Below are 21,512 nucleotides of genomic sequence, written 5' to 3'. Positions count from 1 at the left end.
GTGGCGATGTGGCTACGCCTGAAATCTCGACGACGAGCCTGGGGAGCTGTGTGTGTGTACGTGACGTGTAGGTGAGAGGCTCGTTGCGTAATCGTATGTCGAATGAATATCTGTATCTGTCTCTGCACGTGTTTACCTGCTGAGTTCAGGCTGTGAGAGTGAAGAACCAGACAGCGAGAATGGGTAAGAGAAACTATCGTGGGAAGGGTGGACCAAAGAAAAAGAGGAGGAAGATCAACTTGGTGAAATTAAGCAAAATGAACAAGGAACGAATCGAGCGGGAAAAGAAGAGGTAAGACGAATCTTCACTATCGTTATGTTCCCCATTTCATATCGTGCATTTTTACATTTACCAGGATACCAGTCCCACGTATTGATGTTTGAGTGTTGTTTTCCTAATTGTACTTCACTTGTTGATCCATGACCATCCAAATCCAATGACCGCGACCGAAGCGAAGGCGGCTAACTAAGTAGCACATTGCCATTTTTGAGTGCGATTGGCATAGATCTATAGACCATCAAGGTCAGATGAGAGATATAAAGTGAAGAGATTACTATTTCTACGCCATAAAGCGTTGTTATTTTCAAAGGAAATCCATCCTCCTGGTGCGTCGTATAGTAAAATTTATGCCACTAAATTTATTTTTGATGCCTCAAAAAACAAAAACAAAAAGGGGGAGGGAGGGGGAAGGAATTATAGGATCTTGAAAAACAGATGTTTGAAAGTGTCACTTGACATTTTAAGAAACAGTCCTTCACTGATTTGTCCCAATTAGATTCATTCATAGATTCCATGCAAAGTTTTCTTCATGATTTAGTAAAAGGACTTCCTGTTGGCAAGAGATGTTGGTAACCACCCCTCCCCCTCTCGGCCTGAAGTTCCAAGTTTCAGTCTCTCACACAAAGGAGAGATTCCACAGTTGATGATTACAAGTAATTGTTTTTCATAATCACATGAATACCAGAAGTGTTTCATTCAGTTTGGAAAACTTGATGTAGTATATATGTGAGGCTGGTTCTCTGCAAATTGAACAATAATGTGAATATATGCATACATACACAAACGTACAAACAAATTAAGACCAATGAGCAAAATGTGTGAATATGAGAGTGTTTGCTATCTGAATCCTTTTTATTGACCAGAAGTTTATATGGCTACAAGGGAAACGACCAACCATCAGTTACTGCTTCAGCTCCAGAAACAAGGGTAAATATGCAGAGATTTGTTAGATGTCTGCAAAAAAAGCTAATAACATCATGAGTGCTGATATGCACATTTGCCACAAGATCTTAAGTATGTATCTACAATTCTCGCTATCGCCAATGACGTAAAAAGTACCCGGATGTTGATTTAAGCGTCATTTACGGTGCATTATGGGATAGTCCGGTAGCAAAGTCACTTCCGTTCGTACGCGCGTGATACGTGACTAATGCTATTTACACACACAACCGACTGTATTCTACGTGTACTTCCGGTTTTCTCGACTTGAATTACAGCTTTAATATGATTTGAAATTTCTCCATTCTTAAGAAATTGCTGTTAATACGACTATTGGTTGTTGCTGCGAAGCTGCCATGTGTTGTTCGCACGACAATAAATGAAAAAAATCTGCAGAAATAGGACCCTTACTGGCATGCGAGACGTGACGTGGCAGCGTGGGTGAAGTTTGCGGGTGACTCCACAGCGCAGTACGTGCACGTGCGACTTGTGGTAGTTGCTAGTAGCACTAGCTAGGTAGTAGGCCTAGTGCCTACGTACATGTACGTACATTGTACTTACTCGGAAGAAATTGCTTCGGAGACAGGATAAGTTCGAGATCACTGTTCGTTCCCGATTGTGTTCGCGACATTTCGACAGAGAACAAATAAAGAAAGAAGATGGGCATTCCATGACGATATACTGTATATCCAGGTGGGTGAATATTTTCCAGCATATTTTCAGCGTATGCAGAGATGACTTATCTGTGATGTGCACATCGATCGCATGATCGCTGTACCGGTATGTGTTAGCTTATGCGCTGCGTGCATGCAGTGGCTAATGCAAGGCCGGCCGCCGCCGGAGGGGACTACAGTGTACGAGTATGACAGGCCTGGCCACACTCGCTGGCTCGGGCGGTACAGCGGCCTACTGTACTAGTATCCGTGGTCGGCGTTGCGCTATAGGTAAGGTACACGTACGCGCACGCTAGCGTTGTGCAAATTATGCCCCGCGCCGGAAGTGCCCTTGCTACCAAGTGCACTAAATCTTGACGAAAAAGCCACATCCGGGTACTTTTTACGTCATTGGCGATAGCGAGAATTGTATCTGGTCCAGAAACGTGCAATTTCCTATTTTCCACCACTCAGTGTCTGTCACAATTGCATTGTCTGAGACTTGACATTGCAATGTAAAAGTGAAACATATACATGTACTGTAACTAGTAACCCAGTTCTTTTTTCTTTTCTTTACAATAATTTTTTTTTTGCCTCATTTCATGTCTGTCTTTCATTTCTAATTGATTTACTTTTTGCTGTGAATGTGTTTTTCTACAAGAGTAAGATAAAAAAAATCAAAATCCAAAGGTATTCATACCTCTGAAGTTGATACATTCAATTCTGAACTAACAATTATTGAATTTTAAAACACAATTTTATATTGGCTGTACAATAGCACATTTCAAACAGAACTCTGTGTTGTTTAGGCATTATGTCTTGGAGGTCAGAGGGTCATATGTTGACTTCTACTCCTTCCCCAATGTGCCCCTCCATTCCTCCTCAATCTCCTGTTTCAGTAAAGCATACCAAAGTTATCTGGAACACCTATTAAAAATCCCACATGAAGAAGAAATTATATTACTCGGCACTATGGAAGCATAAAACAAGTTGGATGCCGAAATTCCACACTTTTGTCAATTTATGCTGACATATTCACTTACCTTCCAATCTAATTGTGTACCAGGTGATGTCATCTTCTGAAGATGAAGAGGAAGAGAGAGAAAAGTTGTCCTCATACCAGGAGCTTCTTGCCAATCTGGGATCACAAGACAATGATGATGAGCTGGACTTTTCAGGTTTGTTACCTCAGAACAGTAAGAAATTTTTGATATGCTTTTTTCTTCATATACTCCACTCTCCACATAATTTAAAGGTGTTTTGCAAAGCATTTCTGAACCCACCCTCTGGCTCCCCCCCCCCCAAAAAAAAGAGAAAGAAACAGAATTGACCAATTAGCAAATACACATGTTTCTCTTTTCATTCAACTTATTATCACATCTATTCTTTAAAAATGTGTTATGATGATTGATAAAGAAAATGTTAAGTTGAAAAAGTTCTAACCATTTAGCCAGAGAAACTACTAGAGTGTCTCAGAGAAATGTTTTCACTCTGCAGCTTTCTCCGTTTTATCTACATCTATTATGTGCATCATAATGTGCTACACTATTCATTTCAGCAGCACCCAATCAGACTAGAAAGGGTACTTATATACGTGACATATAACTCTCTACAGAGGGATTACGTTGGGTTTGCTGATAGAGTCATTTTCATCACCACTCATGCATATTTCAACCACAGCCTTCGATTTTTCTGTCACATACCTTATACCCATGAATACACAACAGATAAAACAAAACAACAACAACCACAGTAACACATAAATTTCTATTGACTGACCAAACTCCCTGAGAGTCACGTGAATGCACTTTGAACTCTTATTTGGGTATAAATGTTTCTGTTCAGATGAGGAGGAGTCAGAGGAAGAGGAAGAGGAATACCCGAAGGAGGAGGAGGAAGATGCAGAGGAGGAGGATGCTGATGAAGAACAGTCTGATGGTGGTGATGTAGATGATGGAGAAGATGATGAACTGCTAGCAGCAGATGGGGATGATAGCGACAAGGAAAGAGAAGATGAGGAGGAGGAAGGAGCGGAGGATGTTGCCGACAGTGAAGATGGCGGAGACAGTGATGATGCGGATGCTGACGAGGATGAAGGCGGGAGTGATGCATCTAATTTGGAATCCGAGGACTCCGGATCCAGTGATGATGAGCAGGAAAATTCAGGGACAAGCCTTCAAGGTGTGTTTAAAGTTTTATTTATTTTCTGTACATATCAGTCAGTATTAATAATACAGCTGTCTTGTTATTATTAAGAGCTTCTCAGGATGCTACAAGTTTATTAAATGCATCACTGGTAAGTGTTGTTCCTACTGGAAGAGATACAATTATATCTTGTTTATAACTGTTTGATACAAACATTTCATGTATACAGAAGTTTTTCACAAAAGATAAAAGCATCTATTCTCAGTTTCTCATTTTATAGACAGTTCTGACCAGTTTCAGTGTTTGCACTAGAAAGAACATTTTCTTCTCCACTTCATTATAACAGATCCTTTCTACAAGAGAGTCAACCATGAGCTTGATGAAAGGTTTGCAGAGCTTCTTAGTTCAGCCAAGCCCTCACATAAACATGAAATAAAGGTACGGTAATGACTTGAATTAGTTTTGGATTACAGATTTAATTGGTTGTGTTGGAGGAGGGCCATTAGGTTATAGTTATCAGTATTGAATCACAGTATATGATGTGCTAATCACTTTCATCGTAATATACAGTATGTATATCTTGGTGGTATATGTTGTCATTTTTTTTTTTTTTTTTTTTTGCTGTTGTTCAAAGATTTTGATAATCTATTAGAAAAGTCTCTCATTGACTGTTAATTCATATCAAACACCCAGCAGATAAATTTGCCATTTGTGATTGTGTATTCATGTATGATGAATGCTTGTAGTCGCTCATATTGCATCTGTGAAAGCATGTGATGCACCTTGGATCTGTCTGCCATTGTATATGTTCCAGTGGCCCTGCATGGGACAACTCTCCTGCGCCTCGTATGGAAAGGAACATGGAGCTGATGTGAGCTTGTGCAAGGAACAAGACTTGAAGGCACTTCATGTAAGATCCATTCTCTACTTTCAACATTTATTGGCGCCAGCAATTAGGTTTATAGAAAGTTTTTGGTATGCAGGTCTGTTCGCCCATCAGATAAGTCGAAGTGTATCTCATGAGGGGCCATGTCACAACAGCCCCTGTAGTTTCCTTCTTCACACAGAGCAAATGTTACCCTTTGTTATATTGTGCGTGTGTGTGTGCGTGTGTGTGTGTGTGTGCGTGTGTGTGTGTGTGTGTGTGTGTGTGTGTGTGTGTGTGAGTTTGTAAAGGTTAATTTCATGTTTATATGTGATATCTGTGGTTCTACTGGATTTACTGCAGTATGCAACTATTCTGGTACTCATCCCACAGTAGAACTGCAGTTTTGTAACTATCGGTGATGAAGGGGAAGTAAAGATATGGATGACGGCAAACAAGCTGCATGTGATTCACTCTTGCATGGAAAATTGATTGATACAGCTGTGGTCCAATTCTTCGATTGTCAATAATCTATTATAAAACATTACATACCAATCGCGATCGTATATGTTTTCAAATTGTAATATTGTCAGCTTACCAAAACCTGTTTTGCTATTATTTGCATTTTCATTGCCACCCAACTGAAATTATGTTATCACAGCATTATTTCTCACATTTTTTGTACATATGTATCCATTTTTGAGCAAAATTCCAAAGTTTCTGCAGGTGTATGGAAACTATATTTCACCTTGGAATAACTGTTCCTCCCTCCTAATTAGTCCTGCCACAAACCGGTCCATTGATCCTCTTTTTTCCCATTCATCTAAACTGGATTTGTTATACTATTAGTCCTACCCTCTGATTGCTTCATCAATCAGCTTTTGACACTGTTGGATGTCTTGATCCTTGACTTCCACAGATACCCAAGCGTGTGGCAAGTGCCTGGAAAGAAGCCAACGGCGCCCACTTGAGGAAAGACAGCGATGAGGCTCTGTCTCCTCTCCAGAGGGAGCTCTTCTCGGTCATGAACTCTTACAAAGTAAGATTGTGGATGAAGTGTGTGTAGATTGAAAAAATGGTTGGCCTGCAGGCTTTATAAGTGACCGCCTAGCTCAAAACCCACAAAAAGTCGCAGGTTAGGATTCTCTGTAATGGACCAAAATGTGTCATTTGGGCTGACCGACTCAAATTTTTAAAGTTTTCGCATCGCTGAAAACAGTATTCAGTGCTTACGTTCTCAGGGGAGAATAGTAATGAAACAAACTTCGTGAAAGGAAAAAAGTTAGAAAAGCATTATGTAGGAGATTGATGTTTGGACAGTGAACCGTGATTAATGCAAAAGATATAGCAAAGTTTAATTTTTTGCCTTTATTGTAATATTTCATCTACACTTGTGCCTGCTGTCAAAATTTGGCGGTTTAAAACCAAACCGAAATCAAGATTTGAACAGTTTTTCTGAACATTTTTTTTTTGACAGGCACTGCTTTCATTGTGAAAAGAACATTTCTAATTGATACTTCTGCACAGCACCTGCGAGTGACCCAATCTTTAAATCCTCTTTTTTCTGTTTTCTATGAAACTGCACCTCCAAACTCTCACTTACTTCAATCACTCTTTGAATGGGTTAGGATGGTCTAATTTTAACAAGTTATATATCATTTTAAAGCATAGAGCTTACTCTTTTAAACTCTGTAAAAAGTGGAAATTCATATTGGCCTACTTTTGTGGGTTTTAGCTGGGCAGTCACACATTTCCTTTGCCAGGAAGGATAGGTGCAGGTATTTCCTTTCCAAAAAGGGATTTCCTATCCATTTCTTTCAAAGAAAATGTTGTAGAATGCTCATTTCCTGTTTACAAAGAGGTATTAAATTTTACTCTGCCTTTATTGTGTTCGTTTTTTTTTTTTATTTGCTTTGATTAGATCAAAATGTAGTCAAGTTATTGTAGCTCACTTGAGCCTGACATTTTCTGTCTTGTAATAACATTGTAAACCAATGAGGGCTTTATGCATTATTGTTTTATAATGGCAGATAGCATATATACACAACCACAACTTATCGAAATATTTTTTGGATGCATTGCACACACGCTTTGATCGTCTTTCTGAAGTCTAATATTGTCTCACAGTGACCATTATATGTATCAGTGTTAGTAACTGTACAGTTTCTGTGGTTATAGCTTGGTAACTATAAATCTGGCGCAACAGTGTTATCTGTAGTTATTGCAAGTAACTCTTGATGTGTACCTCCTTGTGAACTGGAATCCTGAAATGCTTTCTGTTGTGACAATCCTGATTTTTTTTTTCTCTCTCAGGATTTGCTGTATCCACAGAGGACCTATGAGAATGCTGATGAGATTCGGCTAGCATACTGTTTGCACATCCTTAGCCACATTGTCAAGTGAGATGCTTCTATTTTCTCTCTCATTGTTTATGTCTATAAAAGTTTGCACATGTGAACATATCCTCAAACAAGTACCAGTATTTCCTGATTGCACAGAGCAGTGTTGATATGTAAAAGCTCGCACATATGTGATATATAGTATCTTTATATCCTCAAAGAAGTATTTCCTGATGGCAAACAAATAGTGTTTTACAATATTTTTTTTACAATGATGTTTTACAATATTATGTTTCCCTTTCGTGAAGGCAAAGTTCAACCTGATCAGCCATGGTGAAATTTTATACATCCAAAGTCTTCAAAAAGTAACTTTTTAAGAAAGAGAAATAATTTTACTAGTCCCATATAACCTTCTTCTTGTTGGCATTTCCTAGTACCAATATACAGTTGACTCTAACTTGTTTGGACCAGGAACATAACACTTTGTTACACTTAAAGCTTGGTATGTCAGGGTTGGAAAAAGATACAAAGGGACTTTCAAATCTGGCCCCAAAAACAAAGTACTTTCTGATGACAAAAGTTTGTTGTCTTAATATTCTTTGTAACAAAATCTGTTGCCTCCTTTTTGTCTTCACCAGGTCAAGGAATTGTGTACAGAAGCACAACAGCTTGTTAACAGCCAACCCAGACCTTGATACTGAGTGAGCATGACTTTATTTTTGTGAGAGAACAAAGTTTATTTTTTTCTTGTTTTTTTTAAGTCCAAGATGGTTATTAACAATGCTGTACTTGTTTCCACCTATTACATCATAAGCTTCATTCAATTCAATTCAATTCAATAGAACATTTATTTCCAGATCAATTCGTATAACAACAGTAACAATTCAGTAATGACAAACTGGAGGTGACAACTCAGTAAGCACAGCTTGAAGTGAGTGCACCTTTAACATTTGAAAACGTAGTTGAATCTGATTGAAACATAGCTAAGAAGACATTAATATAAATTTACAAGATGAAATACAGATTCACAAGAGACTAAAGCTAAGAATGCAGGAGGAAAACAGATAGGAAGAAGGAAAAAGAGAAAGAAAAGAAAAGAGAAGAAAGAAAAAAAAAATACATTAAGGAGAGGTAAAGAGAACCCAAAAATATACACGTATAATACTAAAACAAACAAGGCAACATTGTACATACATGTACATGTATAATGCATTTTAGTAAATCAAGAGAAATTTAGCAGCCCTCACTATAAACTACCTTATATGGATGAATACAACTTTTTCTTGAGTCTTATATTAAAACAATTTTGAGATGGTGCATTTCTTAGGTCTTTAGATAAATTGTTCCATTTCTTGGGCCCCATAAAATGAATATTATGTTGGTAAGACAAGGTTCTGGGTCTGGGCAAATGCATTAATGACGAGGAGCGTGTATTGTAATTATGCACATTCTGATTGATATCAAACAATTGAACAAAATGGTCAGGCATAAGTTTGTTGACACACTGATATACAAAAATACATTGCTGATAGGTGGTGATATTTTTCAAAGTAAGCAAGTTTAGTTTTGAGTATAACGGGCCTGCTTTAGATTTCGGGTTTGCTCCATGTATGACTCTTACTATTTTATTTTGCTTTGAAGTCAATTTCTTTAGTCTGGACTGTAAAGTACTTCCCCACACCATGTTGCAATAAGACAAATAGGGCAAAACAAGAGTGGAGTATAACATCCATAATACATCAGTAAATAACATGTAGCTTAGTCTGGATATAATACCAATGTTCTTTGATATTTTTTTCTCTGTATCTTGTATATGAGGCTTCCATGTTAATTTTGAATCTAAAATAACACCAAGAAATTTAGTTTTCTCTACCCTGGGAATGTGAACATCATTCAATTCCACTTTAACAAAATCGTACGATGAGGTATCGGAATTAGAAACATTTACAATATCATTTATGTATAATATAAACAACAGTGGTCCTAATAAGGACCCTTGTAGAACTCCACATAATATTTTCTTTAAGTCTGATATACAACTGTTATATTTTGTACATTGATATCAATGGGAGAGGTAGCTTTTAAATCAACTGTATGCTACACCTCTAAAACCATAGTGCTTTAATTTAGCTAACATAATATTATGATTAATTGTGTCAAAGGCCTTTGACAAGTCAACAAAAACACCAATAAGAAAGGAATTTTCCTCAAACGTATCAATATTTACATTAACACATTTACACATTTACCACCTCTATTCAAGAGTGTATTTATGAGATTCCAAGTTGCTTTAATATTACTTCAATATACAACAAATTTCCTTTCAAAATATTGTTTCTTCACATTTCTTATTGTAGCATTCAGAGTATTCCTAAAGCGTTTATATTTTCACTCATTACAGTTGCTTGGTTTATGCATATATTTCTTATATAACAAATTTTTATATTTGATAGAACGTAAAATACTGTCAGTCATCCAGGGATTAAGCCTTCTTGCACACCGACTTTTTTTCTTTAGGGGAAGGTGTTTATTATATAACCTTGACAGAACAGACTCAAAATAATCATAAGCTTCGTTAACATTTTCCATAGCATACAAATTATCCCAACAGTGTGAACCAAGTTCATTCCTGAAAGTGTCAATACTGTCTATGTTTACAGTTCTCACATAAATATCACTACTTGGTCTGTCACTTCTTATTTGATTTAGATCAGTTAGCTGGAATACAGGTAGATGATCAGTAATATCACAATACAACAGTCCACTTTGAACAGGCTTATTGAACTGGTTGGTAATTGTCCAACAGAGTAGTAGTGGCATTGGTAATGCGTGTAGGCCTCGTTATAAGAGGGAGACAATAATTACTAAAAAGTGTGTTAACGAAATCAGTTACATCATTATCTGTGCTATATTTTAATAAATCAATATTAAAATCACCCATAATATAAACCAATTTGTTTTCTTTCAGTAGCGGTGAGATCTTTGAATCAAAAATAGCATTAAAGTTATGCGTATCTACACCTGGAGGCTTATACATAGTGCCTATCACAATATTTTATCCTACTGATTGACAAATCTCAATAAAAACAGACTCACACATACCATCATCACTAACCAGATCAGGTCTCTCAAAATAGGAGTAAGAGTCCTTTATGTACAAACCAACTCCACCACCTAATTTTCCACATCTATTATAACACACAGAGTTGTAGCCTGGTATATTAGGCAGTTTGTCGGCATCTTTGAGCCAGGTTTCAGATAAACCAATAACATCAAAGTCAAGTTTGAGCAAGTCTAAGAAGTTTAACATTTGATCAACATTCTTCTGAACACTTCTAGAATTGAAATGTATTGAAGAGACAGAAGCTTGACTAGCATTAGCATCCTTAAGTTGACTAACAAAATCATCAATATCATAATACTTGGATTGCAAATTATAGCAATTTTGAAAAAAAAAAATTTGCATCGGGATCATGACCCTGATTTTGTAGTAGGGTATCACCAGCTGAGAGATATATAGATATACTTCCAGCTTTCATATAGATATACTTCCAGCTGTTTTGTGTGTGCTGAGTTTACTTCAAGTTCTGTATGAAGTTCTAGCACCCTCCCCCAATGAGTTGTAGATAATGATATCATACACTGTTGTACTACGTGGTTTGATGATAAATTGACACAGGACAATTAACCACAGTAAACGTATTTTGTGATAATAACGTGGGAACACAAAAGTTGAAGTCTTTATTCTTTGACCGCCGGGACCAGTGTGTCGAATCAAGTCAAATCACACAGTGATGACAATTGGTATAAATGCGCATTGAATAAATGTAGTTCGTGCCCATTTGGCCAATATCACAATATCCCCCTTGTCTTAGAAAAAAAAAAAAAAACTATAAACATACTGGTATATACATTGTAATGTGATGGGAGATTATAGCTTCATGTAATGTCGCATACAGTGCTATGCTTCATTCAGGTTTTTATATTAATTGACGGTACAAAATAGTAAATGAATGAATAAAATCCTTGCGCATCTACAATTCAAATTAAACAAACTTGTGGAATCAAATTTTGAAACTATACAACTCTTGTAAATTGTTCAAAATGAAAGTGTTATTTTTTCATTCACAGCTAGTGCCTGCTAATATTGATAACGTGCAGGTTTTTTACTGATGCGCCCAGAGCGGGTGATGTAGGAACCATTAGGGCTATGAGGCTGGCGGGGTGGGACCTCCTCTCCCACCTTCTTTTTGAGAGGCAGCACCCTGACTTTGTTCAGGGTCGTCAAGTGAGGTAAACAGAGGCATCTGTGGTATGTCTCTCAAGTGCACCCTATTCCTCCTGAGCTTGTTGCCATTGGGAGTAGTGACTACGTATGATCTGGCATCGCATACGTCTGTCACCTCGGCAGGGATCCAGATGTGGGACCCTTGATCCAGTACTCGGACCTTCTTTTAAAATCAGAAAAAACAGAATCAAAAACAGTATATTGCATTCTACCAGAGAGATAAGACTTAAACCACTTCAAACAAATACCTCTAATACCATAATACTCTAATTTCTTTAATACAATAAAATGGAAAAGAGAATCAAAGGCCTTTGAAAGGTCCATAAATATTCCTATTACACTTTTATTAAAACATTTATTTCATTGATTATTCGGTCTTGTATTTCAGTGATAGCCATTTCAGTTGAAAAACATTTTCGGAAACCATACTGACTAGGATATACAACATTTTTGGAAAATAAAAACTTATAAAATCTATTATACATTACTCTTTCGAGGATTTTAGAAAAACAAGGTAAAATTGAAATGGGTGTCGATAATTTCTAAAAACTTGAGAATCACCTTTTTTAAAAACGGAAATCACTTTAGCTATTTTCAACTTATCAGGTACAATACCGTTAGAAAAAGACAAATTCAAAACGTAAATTAATGGTTCAATTATTGCATCAATTACCCCTTTGAACTACTTCACCATCAACATCATCAAATCCTGAACTTTTCCCGGATTTTGTTTCTGCACATATATCCAGGATATCCTTTTTTGTTACAGGTTTCAAAAACAAACTTTCATTTATAGGTGTATTCATATATTCAGAGAAAGCATATTCATTTTCAGAAAAATTCTCATTCATTTTTAAACCAATATCAACAAAATATTCATTTAAATTATTTGCTATAATGTCAGAGTCATATATAATATTATCATCTATCTTAAATGAATTACATAAAGTTTGCTTACTCTGTTTACGTCTAAGTACATCATTTATTAACGACCATGTCTTTTTTAAGTTATTCTTTACATATGAAAACTTCTTATAATAATAAGATCTTTTCGCTCAACGTAAACACAAGTTCAATTCATTACGACATTTTTGATACATTACTTTGTTTTTTTCAGACGGGTTTGTCATATATCGTTTAAAAAGCTTATTTTTATTTTGTATATCTTTCAAAATAGCAAATGTAACCCATGGTTTCTTTATAATACATTTCCATTTACTTTTTTCACCTTAGGAATACATTTGTGAACAAGTTTACTTTTTCAGTGTCTTTACCATGTGAGGGATATATTATGCTATAAATTGGAAAATGGTCTGTCATATCAGTCAAAAAAATTCCAGAAGGAATAGATTTATTTACAACATTTGTCATTATATTATCTATAAGAGAAGCAGAGTTTCCTTGAATACGGGTAGGTTTATCTACTAATGGATACACACCGGCTGAAAACAAATTAACAAAATCACTTACATAAGAAATATTATACACATTGAGTATGTTGATATTGAAATCTCCCATAATAAATACAGATTTATCTTTAATAAATTCATGATTTAAAAATGTTTCAAAATAAGCAATAAATGATTGCACATTACATTTCGGCTGACGGTACAAAACTTGAACAATATTATGTTGACAAATTCCAGATAATGATTCAATACAAAGAGATTCAAGCCCTTCACATTCTTGCATTGGTTTACAGACTCTGTATTTCATATCTTTCCTGATGAACATTGCAACGCCCCCTCCTCTACCTGAAGACCTGTCAGAATGTATAAAATCATACCCGTCAATATCAAAAGAAAGTGGCATGCCAGGAGATATCCATGTTTCAGATATGCCTATTATAGAAAAGGAAAAGTCAAGGCACGCAAGAAAACCGCAAACTTTATCAAAGTTACGTAATAAACTTCGTGCATTTATATGTATAAAACTTAAATTTACATCTACTTCATTTACTTTAACATTAAATTCAGCATCAGTTACATAATCTACAGTTCTTACATCATAAATTAAATTATCATCACCATCATATAAGTTAAACTGAAATCTGCTTCCCAGATTGAGATAATCCGTTTCTTTTCTGCATGCTTATCAAAATTTACAAACTCCTCATCGTTAATGCCAAAAAAGGGTAAATTATTAAATTAATTATCATTTTCTACATGACCAGTAATAGTTTCTTCACAGCTTAAAAAATCAGATTGTAATGTACTTGCTGAGTGTGACATACAGAAACAATACCTCAAAACGTTAGAAAAACAAACAACATCAACAACAGACGAAGATCAATATATCAGAATTGTAATTACTGAAACAGAGCAAAAAGACAACAGAGCATGTACATATGTGAAAAAATAATCATCAAATTGTCACATTGTAGTTTAACAAAACAAAGAGAAAGCTATCAAAAATTGACCAATGACAAATCGCTATATATCACTTGGCATGTACTTTTTTTTAATATGATTCATAATTTGACCAATTCATCCCTGCCCCTAAAAACCTTCTTCACAGACTTCCCATTTGTGGCGGGCAAGAGTACGACAATGCGCCCGTCAGAGGCCCAAGCCTCCTTCACTTTCATGTGTTTTTTCGCGTCCCACAGTAGCTGCTGGTTCTGTGCCGTGAGGGCCTCGTTGATCCCCATGCCTGTGCCCGCAAGCTTCTTCCGTGCGCGCAGCACTGCCATTCGTGTTTTGTACGAGTGGAACTTGGCGATGATGACATGCGGACGTGCCCTTGGTTTAGCGCCATCTGCGGTGGACGATGTAGATTTGGCACCAGGCTGAGTGTGTCTCGGATCGATTCGGTGAGATCGGTCCAAGTCGGTCACAGACAAAGGCACCTTCAGTCGCTGGGACATCAAATTGCAGATGAGATCATCGGTGTTTTCATTGTTGCCCTCAGGAACACCGTAGAACTTTAGGCAATTTCGTCTAGAGTATTGTTCCATTTCGTTGATGGATAGCTGGAGGTTGTGGATGGAATCTGCCTGCGAAGCGAGCTGGCTATTCAGGTGATCAATCTCACTCGCCTTGGCCTGAATAGCGACTTCGTTCTCCATTGTGGCGCTTTCACTCTTCTCCAGCCTCGTCATTATTTCCACATTGTGTTTCTCTAAACTCGCTAATCGGTCAGCAAATTTCCCCAATTGTTTGTTGATTCCCTTTTCAAGGGCCTTTTCAATGGCTTCAAAGAATGCATCGCTTTGCAAGTACTCTTGCATGGCATGTACAGCGATAGCCTCTATGTTGGTTTGGGATCTAGTCGAAGCCATGTTAGGCGATGTTCCAAGAAGAAGAATACAAAATATTTCAAGATATGATGATGTAGAAGCAGATAAGCAGAGGGTCAGTCAAAATAACAATAAGTGAAATGTGTGGGTTTCATTCTGCGTCACTGCAAATTTGGTAATCACGGTAATTCACAAGTATCATATTTCACGCCGACCGTTACCACAACATGTCCAAGATAATACATTTCGCGGAGAGATCGACTGATGTTTACCACATAGTTCAAACATGAGAGGGAATGATTCAATAAGGAATCAAATATTGCAGCAATGATACAGTACCTTCTCTAGATAATCAACCTTGAAACGGAAAATGGTCATAGTATATAGTTCAAGTGTAGGATGAGAAGTGGACGTACGCTGCACCAGGTGGGACTACGGGATGGCACAAATCATAGTGTTCACTCTCTGAATCCGCTTGAACGTGCAAGTATTCTTCACAAAGTCGGCATTGTCTCCATGGAACGTTTGGTTCCTTCGTAAAAAAAATAGCACTGCACTATGATATACAATTGTACAACACTTGTGAAGAAAATGAAGAAATGGACTTGGCAAAAAATAGCTGTATTATGATCAGTAAAATGGTCAGCTCTCTAGGACGTCCGACGTAATAGTGCTTTTTCATGTGCACATTTGGAGATTTTTTTTTATGTCCCCGTTGGGAAGGACTGTCAAACGTAATGTGCAAGTCTTCACTTGCCACCAGCCTTTTGTTGTCTTCTCCGAGGTCGAGGTTGACTTTCCATAAAGTTCTGAAATCTTTTAACTAAAGGGACTTCAGTTGTAATGTTAGAAGGACCAGGGAGTGAATCTTGCTCTTGTGATCTCGATAGTGGCTCTCTCACTTTTTCTAGAATGTTTTTTAAGTCTACCTCCAGTTGTTCCAGAGTCTTCAACTGCTCCATCTTTCTCTGACTGAGGCAAGAGCTAGATCTGTCCACACTGATTGACTGACGACGATTTAACCAAGACGGCTAAGTTTATAATACGGCGTTGATGCTGCTACTGCTTGCGGGTTGCCATATTCATACGCTGGCTGATGCGAGCTAGACCTACATGAATCATGTTCTATGTGTAGGCGCAGGCGTCGTGATCATTTACGGAGTCTCCATTCCAGATCTAGTCGACAGCCTTGACCATACACTTGTTGCTGTTGAACACCAGTCCTTCACGGGATGCTGTCTCGAAGAGCTGTCTGAGGTTGTCGTCTTGCTCTATCTCTGTGTGGCCTATGACAACAATGTCGTCTGCAATGCAGACACATCCTGGGTTCTTTTCAATGTTGTTATCCATACGCTGCTGGAAAACGTCATGGCTTTACAGACAAACCGAATGGAAGTCTCTGATAGCAGTACCTGCCAAAAGGCGTTCGGAACGTAGCGAGTTCCTGGGAGGATTTATCTGTTTGCTTGGCGAATGGCTCTTGCTTCATCAGGTGTCTCTCCAACAGGAAATCCAAAGAAGACTGTTGGGGTGCCAGCCGGTACATGAGCCAGTCTAGGTCGTTCCGGTAAATATTCAGGGAGCTCATCATCACTGGTGTCTCTCTCAGCCGGGCCCGGCAGGATGTAGACAGCCGATCTCCTCTGTTGGGGATGGTGAATAATGGCTCTTGGGGTACGAAGACTCAATGGGAGCTTGTGGACCTTTTTTTCCCCATCCACTCTTGCGAAAGATATTTGCTTTCCATGTAGTTCGGGAAAATGATCGTTCAAGGTTTGTGGAAGGGTCAGTCTTTTGGAGATGGGACGGCCATATTGTGAACATTTGGAGATTTTTTTGATGTCCCCGTTGGGAAGGACTGTCAAACATAACGAACTCGCCTCGTCATGCCCTCTGTTCCACCTCGTCGGCTTTTCAGCAGGACGATTATTGCCTGTCCCGCCGAAAAGCTAATGATGCAAGCGCCGTTGCCCTTTCGGGAACATTACATTTGAGAGCAAAGTGTCTCTTCTGGCCATCAATATTCCCACACCGACCACAGACAGAGAAAAAAAATCGAAAGCAACAAGAAGAACAAAAAGAATAGATATAGATGATATAGATAGATATATATATGTCGATGTGTGTAGATAGATATATATATGTCGATGTGTGTAGATAGATATATATATGTCAATGTGTGTAGATAGATATATATATGTCGATGTGTGTAGATAGATATATATATGTCGATGTGTGTAGATAGATATATATATGTCGATGTGTGTAGATAGATATATATATGTCGGTGTGTGTAGATAGATATATATATGTCGATGTGTGTAGATAGATATATATATGTCGATGTGTGTACAAGTATAGATTGCTGCTCACCAGCAGCACACAGAGGAGGCGCTTGCAGCGTGTTGTAGGGTTACAAGTATAATGCTCCTTTTCTCTTCCTTCCTCCTTCTCTCCTTCTCCCCGGGAATTCGCCCGTCCTGTTTCTCAACTTTGAGAGAAAAGCGGACAAATCCCGCGGATCGGAAGGGTTAGTTTCAGCAGATCGCAGCGAAACGGCTGCTCTACTGGGCACGACACCTCGATCCATACCCAAGTCGTCTGCAAGTGATTTTGCGCCCCGTTCCACGGCGGAATGCTATCCGCGAGCGAGGGCAAGGAGCTTCGTATCCTCCAAGCCCGGAGTGCGCGGGTTTCGGCCCCGTCCGCTAGCTGGCGCTAGTGCAGGCCTCCCGAGGCTGGGGCGCCGGCTGTATTGCCGCGTACCGGTTGGGATTCCGACTTAGAGGCATTCAGCCGTAATCCCGACTTAGAGGCGTTCAGCCGTAATCCCGCGGATGGTAGCTTCGCGCCACTGGCCGCTCGACCAAGCGCGTGTACCAACGGTCCGAATCTGCGGTTCCTCTCGTACTGAGCAGAATTGCCGTAGCGACAACCTTTCATCAGTAGGGTAAAACTAACCTGTCTCACGACGGTCTAAACCCAGCTCACGTTCCCTATTGGTGGGTGAACAATCCAACGCTTGGTGAATTCTGCAAAAAGCAACGTCGCTATGAACGCTTGGCTGCCACAAGCCAGTTATCCCTGTGGTAACTTTTCTGACACCCCTTGCGTCGAACTCCGACGGTCAAAAGGATCGATAGGCCACGCTTTCACGGTCTGTATTCGTACTGAAAATCAAGATCAAGCGAGCTTTTGCCCTTTTGCTCTACGCGAGGTTTCCGTCCTCGCTGAGCTCGCCTTAGGACACCTGCGTTACCATTTGACAGATGTACTGCCCCAGTCAAACTCCCCGCCTGACGCTGTCTTCGGAGCGGGTCGCGGCCGACGCGGGGCCGGCCACTTAGCACCAGAAATCGGACGCTCCACGTGGAACGCCCGTCTCCCGACTCACCGAATAAGTAAAGAAACGATGAGAGTAGTGGTATTTCACTGGCGATGCAAGCACCTCCCACCTATCCTACACCCCTCATGTCTCTTCACAAGGTCAGACTAGAGTCAAGCTCAACAGGGTCTTCTTTCCCCGCTGATTCTGCCAAGCCCGTTCCCTTGGCTGTGGTTTCGCTAGATAGTAGATAGGGACAGTGGGAATCTCGTTAATCCATTCATGCGCGTCACTAATTAGATGACGAGGCATTTGGCTATTTTTTTTTTTTTTTTTTTTTTTTTTTTAATTAATTCGCCCTTTTGGGCTCTCCCCTAACAATACAAACATACACGAACATATACGATCACATCACTTGGTGATCCACTTACAAAACGCATACAATAGCTCACTTGGCTAGGACAATACTACTTAGGGGGAGCCTCAGGCAAGGCTGGCCCGGAAACTGAAGATATACAATATACACTACTATCCCGGGAGCCACACAACGAAATTAAGAGGTCATGGATAGAGAGGAAGAACAGGGAAAGATAGAGGGAGAAGAAATGGAAGGCACCCCCCAGATGTGAGTCTCGGATTCGTGATCCAGCATCTCCCGTATCGGCGTCGTTCAGATATCGAACTGCTTCTGTTGTTAATCGGCAGACCTTTGGTGTTCGGTCAGCCACGAGGGCTGTGATGCCTCATTACTCATAAATGCCGTCGGCATGGAGAGCACCAGTTGGTATTGCCAGGGGTGGTAGACCGGCGTGCCTGGCCACTACTGCCGTGGTCATCTCTGTCGAATTGCCCCATATTATGGTGGCAAGGCTCGGAGTGACAACCAGTCCACGCTGTCCGTGATTAGCGATTCCTTCTGCTGTTAGCGCCGTACTTCCTCAGCACCGACGCAGGACAAGCATGTAGCCTGGATCAGGTGGTAATCAGGGTGCTTCTGGCAGAGATCTTAGTTCATGCCATTCCACGCAGCTTGGGACTGTTGTGGCTTGATTATATTGGTGAGTATGGCAGGAGTGTTGTATTGAGACCTTTCCATATGGGAGGGGGGTGCCAAAAAGGAGTATGGGTTATGAACTGGGTCAAAATTATAAGTGTGAAAGTGCTCCCGGGATTGAACCCAACAGCTGAGTGGCCGCGGAGCGGAGGGGAAGGGGGGTCGGCAAGAACCATCTCAGTCAGTCACGCCCTGACTGTGCTTTAAACATGCGATAGATTCTCGCCGAACCCTCGAGGGATCTCACGACTAATAGCTTCGTATCCGCCCGCGTAACATGAGATTTTCAAATAGGGTCGGGCGGGCGGATTTTTTTTTTTTTTTTTTTTTTTTGCTACCTGTATTTTACGTGTAAAACTCATATTTAACAAAACCCCATTCTATAGAGAGGGTCTGTTGCATCCAAAGTTAACTTTTTGTTATATCACCGGTTTAAAAGCCGTCACGACATACCGGTCAGAATACGAACGAACAAATTCCTGGGCTAAATCACCCAGCGCCACAGACAAATCAATTCTCCGAATAATATTATATTAAATAAGATCTTCGAACCGGACTTGCCGGTCGCCGACACGCTGTACTGCGCGACCATTTTCCAACACCAGCTGTTGTTGTTGTTGTTGGGGTTTTTTGTGATGCTGTTTATAGCCTTTATTCAGACCAATCAAATGAAATTGTTACATTGTAATGACACAAAATATAACTATAATACACTGTTTAACGGACAACAAAAGGTTGTGTGTAGAATATAGATAAAACATACATAAATTGTACACATTTGACATAATTCAGTCACCAGTCTGAATAAAGATTTTATCTAAAACAAATACAAAAAAAAACGTGAGAGATGATGGACTTACAAAATCTTTGAAATATATTCTATTCACCAATTATGAACATCATAATGACTGATATCTCTCTGGGTCTTATGCAAGTGGAGATTCATACCCAGATAAAATTTAATTAAGTTTTAATGATATGAGAATCAGAGAACATAAACAAGCAAAGCTGAAAACACAGGATATTCAATTAATTCTAAATAAATTAACTGAGGTAAATAATAAAGATATATCTTAACAAAAGGCAATAGTTAGACCCGGTATTTCATGAAGTATAATTTTCCCATTTCGCGTAGTGTAATGTCAATTTATCCTTTAATGTTGCTTTTTCATATTCAGACTGTTTTGAGGTGGCGATTGCCCTACATATTTCTTCACAGGTTGGAACTCTTCCAATTTTACGATTAGTAGAAATCATATGCTTAATCAAAATTAACACATGATTCAACAAGGCATTGAGTTTGATATTTTCCCTGAATCCAAGTAAAACATCCAGCCAATTCATATTAATAAACTGAGGAAATTTTAGTTTATTTCCTACCTCGTTCCATATTCGATAAACTAGAGGACAGTCATAAAATATATGATGATATGTTTCAACCTCTTCCCTACAAAAGGAGCACAGATTTGAATGTGTTATTCCAAACTGGTGAAGTTTATCATTACAGAAAATAACATTGTGCAGGAGCTTATGCTGGAAATCTCTCAACTTCCCGTCTAGTGTTGAAATTCTAGGAAAAGAGAAACAAACTGCAGTCGCAGATCTATCCATGTTTAAAGCTAATACTTCTGGGTGTTTGGAAAGGAAAGAATCTTCAATTGTACCAATAAAAATATTGTAAATCATTTTTGAAGTCACTGACACTAAGGGGTATACTTTTTTGTTAACGTTAAAACTAATTTCAAAAACATCAGCAGGGTTATCATTCAAAATATGATCCTTCGCATTACCTATTCTCGCCACCCTCCACTCTGCTGGAAATTTGTTATACAATTCATAAAGAAAAATTAAATCGTCTACATTTAAACCCTTTCTAATAAAATGCGCCCCTGATCTAATTTTTCCACCAGCGTCAATAACGTGTTTAACTTCAAAAACATTAGCGTTAAATAATTTTTCATTAAAGGAGAAATTTCTACCTGGAATAAAAGTATTATTAAAAATTATTTGATTTTCATTATGCCTTTCTTTAACAATAACATTCTTTCCTTTCAAGTAATTCCAAATATCTAAGAATTCTAAATACAAATTCGGCGCTTTAATATTTAATAGCCAGGGATCATAATTACAATAAAAAAATAATCTCCCTCCCACTTTCGTAAATACATATTCAAAAAACTGTTTCCACTTCATATTCTTATCACCTCTAAAAAGTCTCTTAATCCACATTACGCGCTGGGCATACACCATATACCTAAAATTCATCATTTTCATTCCCCCATTATCATAATTCATATACAATAAATTTCTCTTTATTTTGTCACGACCATTACAAATAAAATTAAAACAAATCGTTTCCACCTCTCTGAAAACCCATCGAGGTACT

The 21,512-nt window shown here is 38.7% G+C and overlaps 1 protein-coding gene across 1 annotated transcript in view; it reads left to right on the top strand.

The window, feature by feature from the left end:
- Positions 1-2,941: 2,941 nt before the first annotated feature.
- The window catches only part of LOC139713106 (U3 small nucleolar RNA-associated protein 25 homolog), a 33,218-nt gene continuing 14,647 nt past the window's right edge, over positions 2,942-21,512 (top strand). Inside the window, exons 1-7 of the mRNA XM_071624862.1 lie at positions 2,942-3,050; positions 3,718-4,053; positions 4,364-4,455; positions 4,832-4,927; positions 5,802-5,921; positions 7,196-7,281; positions 7,860-7,922. Of these exons, the coding sequence (XP_071480963.1) occupies positions 2,942-3,050; positions 3,718-4,053; positions 4,364-4,455; positions 4,832-4,927; positions 5,802-5,921; positions 7,196-7,281; positions 7,860-7,922 (902 nt within the window). The remainder of the gene's footprint in view (positions 3,051-3,717; positions 4,054-4,363; positions 4,456-4,831; positions 4,928-5,801; positions 5,922-7,195; positions 7,282-7,859; positions 7,923-21,512) is intronic.

Source organism: Diadema antillarum, unplaced genomic scaffold, assembly GCF_040938485.1.
Source record: "Diadema antillarum isolate AM-2024a unplaced genomic scaffold, OU_Dant_1.0 seq00001905_RagTag, whole genome shotgun sequence".
Taxonomy (NCBI): domain Eukaryota; kingdom Metazoa; phylum Echinodermata; class Echinoidea; order Diadematoida; family Diadematidae; genus Diadema; species Diadema antillarum.
This window is presented reverse-complemented; position numbering and strand designations above follow the sequence as displayed.